Source organism: Monopterus albus, unplaced genomic scaffold, assembly GCF_001952655.1.
Source record: "Monopterus albus unplaced genomic scaffold, M_albus_1.0 scaffold105.1, whole genome shotgun sequence".
NCBI lineage: Eukaryota > Metazoa > Chordata > Actinopteri > Synbranchiformes > Synbranchidae > Monopterus > Monopterus albus.
The window spans coordinates 109,385-118,938 of NW_018127985.1; the positions used below are offsets into that span (position 1 = coordinate 109,385).

Below are 9,554 nucleotides of genomic sequence, written 5' to 3' on the forward strand. Positions count from 1 at the left end.
GGAGCCTATGTTTCTGTCCCTGATGTGGGTAAAGTCACAGTGCACAGCAAATGCAGCCACACAGTTCATTTCATCCACACAGCTGCAGAAAGATAAGTCAGATGACGCTGACAGAAACAGGAAACGTGACAATTGGTCAGTGTCAGAGCAGAGCCGCTTCCCTTTTCTGCAGAAGAAGAAAGGCTTCATTCACATTAATGTCAAACTTCCAAAGTAAACACTTACATTTTAGAGGAAAACTACAGTACATGCTTACACACTAATGTTCCTTCATATCCATGTTGCCAGTGAGCTGGAGATACAGGTCCCTTCTATGAGATAGGGTTGTTCTGAGCTGTTTAACTATGACCACATTAAAAGTTGCTTGCTGATCACATTCTACAGCTGCAGCTGTTGGTTGGTTCCTAATGTGCAAGAGAGGTTGGGTTCTTTCTCTTCTGTTAAACCCTGTGACCAGCTGTAGATTAATGTAATTAGTTGTAATTTCTGGGAGCATCCTCCTCCACAGGTGTCTGAAGTTGGCTGCATTTGTATTGCTGCTATAGGCCTAGGCTGCTCCCATGATGCACCTAGCTCCTCTCCTCCCTCCTTTTTCCTCCCCACTGACACCAAGTGCTTCTCAGGGGGATGTGTTGGGTTTTCCTCTATAACACTATGAGGCCTGGACCCGACTGTGTAAAGTGCCCTGAGATGATGGTTGTGAATCGGTGCCATACAAATACAATAATAATAATAATAAACTTTATTTATATAGCACTTTACAACTCCGAAGAGCACAAAGTGCTGCACAGTGGAACATATGTATCAACAAAAAAATACTAAAAACAATCAGTCCAAAAACATGTTTATAAAATCCTAGCAATAAAAAGTTTCATCAAAATAAAATAGTATAAAACAACAAGTTAACTATGTCCCTTTGGGGCAGATAAAATGGATTAACAACAAAAGCCTATTTAAAAAGGTGAGTTTTTAAAGTAGACTTAAAAACCGCTAGCTCGGTTATAGACCGAAGCTCAGGTGCTAATGAATTCCAGAGTCTAGGACCATAGACAGCAAACGAGCGGTCGCCCCATTTTTTGGATCGGGCCTGCGGAACAACTAAGGACAAGGGCTCAGCAGGGTTCGGCGCGGAGCATAGATAGATAGCAGCTCCGACAGGTGCGGTGGGGCAAGGCCATGTATGGCTTTAAAGACAAATAGCAGCATCTTAAAATCAACTCTCCATTGTACTGGCAGCCAATGTAGTGAAAAAAGACCTGGGGTAATGTGGGCATACCTGGGAGTGTTTGACAACAGCCGAGCAGCTGGTTTTGAACAAAACTTTTGGGTGTTGACTGTTTTCTGAAATAATATTAGCTAGATATTGAGTTTTGGCCTCTTTTACAGCTTTCTGATATGAGAGGAAGCTGTCTCTTAAAATGTCCAGGGAAATGTGCAGGCGATCCTTCTTCCATTTTTGCTCCGCCTTCCTGCACCATCTCCACAGGGCGAGTGGTGTCGTTCAGCTAAGGTTCATAATTATTTTTAGCCCTCCTTTTCCTAAAGGGAGCAATGGACTGCATAATCTGGAGACAAGTAGAGTCGAATAAGGAGAGGAAAGCATCGGGGCATGCAGGGGGGTTCTGGGCTTCTAAAGAGTAGAACTTGGAAGCTAAAAAAGCAGTGGCAATAATAATAATAATAATACTTTATTTATATAGCACTTTACAACTTGAAAGGGGCACAAAGTGCTTCACAGCAAAACTTATGTACTCTGAAAAAATAAAAAAAAAACAACCTAAAATAGATTAAAACACACACTTTAGACTTTAGTGGCAATGTCCGGCGCCATTGAGGGAGTGATAATCCTATGCTGGGGAGGGGCCATCACTCTGGGTGCTCTTGTTGGTGCCAAGAAAAGTGGATGAAGAAGTGATCCGTGATGGCCAAATTTGATACATCGCTGATACACACAGACAGGCCTCGAGAGATAACGAGGTCTAGCATGCCCCCACGTTGATGAGTATAGTACCAACCGGGCAAAGTACCGACTGGATGAGATCAAAAGAGACCAGCAATTCGTTAAAATCATTTGCTAGCTGATCCGAACCACAGTTTACATGAATATTGAAGTCTCCACAAATCAAAAAACTGTCAAACTGTGGGATCAGTGCCACCAAAAATTCCCCAGATTCATTTATAAAATCCTTCAATTTAGGGGGGCGATATATTAGTGCACATAAAATAGGATGGTGCAGTGTTAACATAAAAGTTTTTAGCTCAAAGCTGGAATAGTCGTTAGAGGGGAGAGGACGACATTTTAGGGTTGGCTTAAAAACAGCTGCCAGACCACCACCTCTACCAGCCAAGCAGGGAGTATTAAAAAATAAATAATCAGCTGGTAGAAGCTCAGAAAAGAGACTATCACCTTGTTTCACCCAGGTTTCAGTGATAAGAAACATATCCAGGTCATGTGCACAAATAAGATCATTAAAAATGAAAGTCTTATTATTAAGCGATCTTATGTTCAAGAGAGCAAAGTGAAGTGGACTTAGCTTATCCTGCGGGAGGCCGGCCCAAGCCACTGGGTGAAGGTTGGTCTGGGAACAAAAACTTTCAAAATCGAGCTATATATTTCAATGGTATAAGGTTTAGAAAAATCCTTAAGACAAGCATGAATGTCCTTGAAGAGCTGAACATTTTGATAGCTGAAATTATGCTGAAATTGAATTTTCCCATTCATTTGAATGCTAAATATTTTAAAAATATTTAGCATTCAAGTATGAAAGTTGTAAAAAAAATTGAATACATGCCATAATGGCCTGAAAAACCTGAGCATTTTGATACCATTTGTAATGTTTCCATGCTTGTGAGGCACCTCCACACCCTCATGATTATTCCAACTACTTCCACATCATCTGTGGGCTCAGGACTGTCTGCTCCATTGTCATCTGGCAAAACCAGCCACATTGTCGTCATTGTTAAAATCTTTTCTCTTGTAAACGTAGACCACAATGTTTAAAAACACTTTTAATAAAGTACATATCTCATCTCTATGTATCTTGTCCTAGTGGATTTTCTCATTCTAGGCAGCAATTTGCCAAATAGTGTATTATACTGCATGGTGTCACTGTTGAAGTGGGTATTCCTCCCTGACCACAGGGGGAAGCATTAAGCAAATTGCTGCATGGCACATCAAAATGAGAGGAAGAAGGTGACAAACTGACGGGCTGGGGCTATCTTCTACTGGAATGCACTCTGGTTAACAAAAATTAAAATATAATAAAAGACAAAGGTTCAACTAGAAGAGTATCAGTTGACTGACAGGTTTCTCAACTAGTCTACTTTCAGGGCCAGCCCAATTGTGATGCAGTGTGTCCTGACACCTGTTATTCATAGCCATCATTACGTTTTCAGGAATTTGTGCTGTCATAGCTCTTCTATGGGATCAGAGCAGACTTCACTTTCCACATGCATCAGTCAGCCTTGGGCGCCCATGATCCTGTCACAGATTCTGTGGTTGTCCTTCTTTAGACAGTTTTTGGTAGGAACTGACCAGCAACACCCAATAAGACCTGCAGTTTGAGAGATGCTCTGACCCAGTTGTCTAGCCATTGCACTTTGACCCTTGTTAAAGTCACTCAGATCCTTATGTTTCCCATCTTCTGTTTGCAGCACATCATCTTCAAGAACTGACTGTTCAGCTGTTGTGTTATATTCCATCTTTTGACGTGTGTCATCGTAATGAGATAATCACTGTCTTTACATTCACTTCCTGTCTGTCCGTCTGTCTCTGTATTGGTTGTATACGGCCTGTACAGCCTGTTTAAATCATAAAATAATGCTGTGTAATTCTTTTCTTTCACAGGGCTCTCTTATGCCCACCCCCCCCCACCACCTTTCTGTGGGGACCATCAACCTCCACCTTCATTCCTCCAATAATGACATCCTCAGGCTCCCCCCCACTTGTCTTACCTTCCCCGGTGCCCTCCTCCCCAGCTCCATCTTCCTCCTCCCTCCCTGCCCCACACTCATTGCCTCCCACAGGGGAGATGATGGTGCTGGCTCTTGGCAGGAATAAGCAGAGGGTGCTGATTGTTCTTTCCATCCTGCCCAACCTCTTCCTGGCCTTCCTGCTCTCTTCTGATCCCTTCATTACCCTCATCCCACCCCACCACTGCCACCTGCCAAGGACCCTGCCATCACCAGATGTACTTAATTACTCTCTCCCCTGGGAGAAGGGGGCAAGGCCTGGGGATAGTGGGGGCCTGTCGCAGTGTAAGCAGTATGTCAATGGCAGCCAGTCAGCCGTGGTGGACTGCGAGCAAGGCTGGGATTACAACATCACAGAAGGACTAAGGAACAACATCGTAACTGAGGTATAGCTCTGGCCTGGAATACTGTTAAGCTTTCTAATTATGGTTCTGGCCTCCTTTCACTGTTCCAACTTTTTCTGGGGAGGCTACATTTTTGTTTGTGTGGACTAAAGATAGTTTCCTTTTTATCCTGTCTTTGTTCTTGCTAGGCATGTACTCTCTTTTGCTGTACAGTGATACATAATTCTATCTGTAATTCTACTTTTGGGTAGCTGCTGAGTTGTTCCCCTGAAGCCTCATAAGACCAAACTAGTTTTTCTATATATGTTTCATTCTGTATTGCTTTTATGTTAGATTAATAGTGATCGTTTTCCAAAGTGTATGAGTCTTGGATCTTGCTGATTGGCAGTCCATCATAGCATTTAATTTCCATTACTTTTGAGTTGTTTTTGTGGTTGTTTGGGGAGCTGCTGCTCTAAATATATGCTTTGGAATTGGATAATCAGCAGTTTGTAACATGCGGAAACACAGGAATTCTTTGCCCAAGAGCATCAAATCAACAGTTTATAAAGCGGGGGCTGGGGAATGTTAAAGGTCACAAGTTATGCTCATTTTCAGGATTATTTTGTTATTTAAAGTTTCTACTAGAAAAGGTTTACACCCTTTGTATGTTCATAGAGTTTCTGAGTTTCCTCAGAGCACCAGACCCTCTCTTTCTCTCTGTGTGAACACGTTTTGTTTTAGCTCCTGGTCCCCCTGCCTAGTGAAGGTCCCTTGATGCAGTAGGTCAGCTCCCACATCGCTGAACGGGGGCCGCCTACCCAACTCCAAGCCGTGTTTGGGGATTCCAGACAGCTCTAGTCTTCAGCGTTAGCTCTGCTAAAATTGTTAGCCACTGTTAGCTGCATTTATACCACAAATTTCACCATAACTGCTTCTAAACCAAAAACTAAACAACCACAGAGGTCACAGATTTTCGAGCAGGAGCCTGCTTCTGTCACAAATCTGCTACTGTCGCACCACTATTGTTGTCACACCTGGGCAGTGTTGTCTAATGCAGAAACAGTAATAACATATATACATGAAGTTTAGTGCTGTTAGAACAGTGCTAGATAAAGAAAGTCACTTTCAGCTTTTTAGGGGTCGCCACAGCGAATGGTCATACTGACGACTCACATGTTGACATTTGGCACGTGTTTTACGCCGGATGCTCTTCCTTCCTGACACAACCATGATTCGAACCCGGGGTGCAGTGGCGGGAGCGCTGCGCCTTAACCACTAGCCTACCAGGGACGGCTTAGAACAGTGCTAGATAAACAAGCAAAATTTGGCTAAAAAATGTTCAAATAACTTCTCTGGTACATTCTGACTGTACATCAAAATTACTAGGCCCAACACTTAACTAACCTGTTCCTGCCATTTGGCCTGTGATACGAGCTACTGTTAACTTACAAAGTGAGGTATAAGGTATTGACCTTATTATTATTATTATTATTACTATTATTATTATTATTATTACTATTATTATTATTACTATTATTATATAAAGAAAACCCACCAATCCCCCCTTGAGCAAGCACTTGGCAACAGTGGGGAGGAAAAACTCCCTTTAACAGGAGAAACCTCCGACAGACCCCGGCTCTTGGTGCGTGGCCTTCTGCCTTGACCGGTTGGGGTGAGTGGATAGAGAAGAGAGAAAAAAAGAAAAGCAACAGAACACAACAAACAAACACTGGTCAGGCTGATGTGGCCGGTGCCTGCTCATCAGAGACATAGAGCTCCAGAGCCAGGGCAACCTGCAGAAAAGTACAGGGAGAGAGAGAGGACACACTACGGGAGAGAGGAGACACAAAGTTAGTGATGTGTAATGGTGGCATATAGAAGCATAGGGAGAGAGGAAAGGAGAGGGGAGGGGAGGGGAGGAGAGGAGAGAAACTCAAAGCATCATGGGGCTCCCCAGCAGCCCAGGCTGTCATCTAAAGTAACTATATGATTAGACAGCAGATTTCTAAGGTTTTCAGGCCCAAGCACAATGACTTCAGTTTTGTCAACTGGTACTGAAGTAAATAATGATGGAATTATTTCCTTAAACTTGGTAACAGCATTGTCAGACAGACATCTACTATAGTGGAATTTTTTCCCACATAGTCGCCACCCATGATGCAGAGATACTCTATTATTAACACCCTGATTCCCACAATCCCCTTTCTATAATTTGTTGCTATTAATTCAGTACTTAACAAGTGATGAATCCATTATCCAATTCATGGAAACTGTGGTGTTATATTGTTTGTTCTCCATTGCTGCTGAAACATTGAAATTTCCCCATTGAGGGATCAATAAAGTACCTACCTATCATATTAATCACATTCACACAGCATTGCATCAGCCTGTTTTGTTAACTTTTTAATAATAGGTTCTTTTGGTGGAGATGCTACCTGTAGCCTGTGCAGAAAGCTGGTGCTCAGAAGCTTTTAGTTTGTTCAGACTGAAGAAAGCTGGTGCACAGAAGCTTTTAGTTTGTTCAGACTTTGTAAAAACTGGCTCTAACCTCTGTCCAAGGTCCCAGGAAACCCCACTTCCTGGCTAGCTTGCCAAAAATGTGGGAGAACTTTATCCCAGGGTCAGACAGGATCCAGTTCTCACCCACATAGTTCTCTATCTGCTATCAAAAATCACTCAAAGTCTAAACAGCCTGTTACAAAGTGTAAGATCTACTGACGGAAAATCAAAAATACCCCAGTAGGATGTGTTTCTAGTCAATGGAGCAGAATGATTGCAGAGCTTGAGAAGTTCCTTTTATGCTCTCTATAGCTCCTCCGTGCCTGGGACTTGCTTCATCCCACTTTTTTTTCTGAACTACTTAGGGATGTACTATTATTTCTTTGGTCAATATAAGTTTAAAAAAAAAATAAAAATGACCTCTAATGGCAAATACAAATCATGCTGACTCCTTCAGATTCAAGACTAGGTTACAAGATTGACACCGCTCGTTTCATAACACATAAAAAAGAAAATCCCTCTTTACATAGCTTCACAACTAAGGTTGTATCGGTGACCCCCCCCCTTACCTGCTGTCAAGGCCATCATCCTTCCTGGGCAGCCATCTAAGCCACAGACTGATACATTTTTTCTCTCTCTCTCTTGTCTGCTTTATGCCAGCTTTAAGAAATTTTAAATTCTGTAGTTTGAATTACAGTTTGGTAGGCTCTGTTTCATTGGATGGAAACTATTACTCATATAATCATTTTAATTTCATTCATTTATTGATTTGATCAGGGACAATGCACAGATTTAGCCAAAAGACTAATTTGTCTGTGGTCCCTGGACAGGTTGATGTAAATTGGGACAAATGGCAGAATATTGATTGAAGAGCCAATAAATGAAGTTAATAGCAAAAAATGTTTGGGGACAGTGTGTCTATCGGTTTGATTTTCTATGTACACTTGGTGTCATGATGCAGTGGTTAGCATTGTCACCTCATAGCAAGCAGATCCTGGATTTAAACTACCCTTTCTGTGTGGAGTTTGCATGTTGTCCTGTGCCTGCATGGGTTTTCTTCAGGTATGCTGGGATCCTCCCACAGGCCAAAGACCGATGGTTACGTACAGTAACCCAAGCTTCTATGAGTATAGGCGTAGCCCTCTAAGAGCTGTCGCTGTCGGGTTTATCCCTCGCACATGTGCAGTCCTGAAGAGATTCTTTCGCTCCCTGTGTCCTGCACTGGGCTGTCCCCAAAACAGGTCCGCTATGATGGCATAAATGCCACTGTGACCTGTGATTGGCTCCCTACACCAGTACTTTTTCTTCAGCTGGCAGGTGTGGAGACAGCAGGGCTGCCAGCTTAGAGAGCTATGCCTATACTCATAGAAGCTTGGGTTACTGTACATAACCATCGTTCTATTTCATATAGGCTTTGCCCTCTAAGAGCTGTTGCTATTGGGATAAAAGCGCAGCTGGATGTAGTCAATGCCCTGTTGGCACACCGCCGCCCAAGAGCATTAAGACACACCTCAGCTTGCCAACATACCCCATAATATCAGCCCAAACAACATCCATTCTCCTGTATCAGGCCTTGCCTGAGAAGCAGGTGCAATCATGCCCATATAAACACCTGACTGCCACTGTAAGAAGGCAGAATGGCCATTCTGTTAACAGGGGAGGAGAAGTGCAGGGAAGAGGGCACAAATAACAGTTAAATTGCAAGAGCATACAGGTGCTAGCAGTGTGCAGAGATAATCAGATGCCTGTATTACGCAGCTGTTGTCTCACAGTAATAATAGCAATATTACCAACGGAGAACATGGGTACCATGGAGAGCGTACAGACAGAGTGCGTGTGGCACACACACACACACACACAGCGGGTACAACGGTGGCTTGCATTGATAGTACAGTCAAGTGAGTGTACATGGCTAACAAGCAATCACCCGAGCAAGAAAACACACAGCCAGTGAGACAGCCGTGGTTTGGATAAAGGCTGTCCAAGAGAATGTCTCCTACAATGAACAAAACAGTTGTTGTGTCTGTCTGACAGCTGCCGTGCACCCCACGTAATGGGACAGCACGCGCACCGGACAGAGAGCATGAAGTTCTTTTTCTGACTCATCTCTGTGGGGTGGAGGAAAGAATCCATCCAGGTAATGACTCTGGATCGAACAAAGGATGTTATTATTTTTGATGGACAGGCAGGATTCGGTCTCAGAATGGCTGAGCTGCCATCTTTGTGTATGAGAAGGCATGCCGGTGAGACACAGTGCGCACAGATGGCCCACTCGCTTAGCCAAAGTTAGGGCTAAGAGAAGTGCTGTTTCCAGAGAGAGATGTTTGAGAGAGATGTCTGTTATGGGCTCAAGGGGGGGGTTCCCCAAGCGTGTGTAAAACCAGAGGTAAATCCCACTGAGGTGCCACTGAACACATCATAGCCTTGTCTGCCTATACCCCTGAGAAAGTGTTTCACCAGCGGGTGTGCAAAAAACACAATTCGCTCAACAAAGAGAAAGAGAGCCGGGATGAGAATCAGCACCTCCAAATCCGAGGCCATGGTTCTCAGCCGGAAAAGGGTGGCTTGTTCCCTTCAGGTTGGTGGAGAGTTCCTGCCTCAAGTGGAGGAGTTCAAGTATCTTGGGGTCTTGTTCACGAGTGAGGGAAGGATGGAACGGGAGATTGACAGGCGGATCGATGCAGCTTCTGCAGTAATGCGGTCGATGTACCGGTCCGTCGTGGTGAAGAAGGAGCTGAGCTGTAAGGCGAAGCTCTC

General features: G+C 43.7%; 1 protein-coding gene across 1 annotated transcript in view; it reads left to right on the forward strand.

Annotated features, from left to right (window-relative positions):
- The window catches only part of LOC109965961 (solute carrier family 22 member 17-like), a 62,130-nt gene that overhangs the window by 16,052 nt on the left and 36,524 nt on the right, over positions 1–9,554 (forward strand). The window contains exon 2 of the mRNA XM_020610441.1: positions 3,848–4,358. Within this exon, the coding sequence (XP_020466097.1) occupies positions 3,921–4,358 (438 nt within the window). The 5' untranslated portion in view covers positions 3,848–3,920. The remainder of the gene's footprint in view (positions 1–3,847; positions 4,359–9,554) is intronic.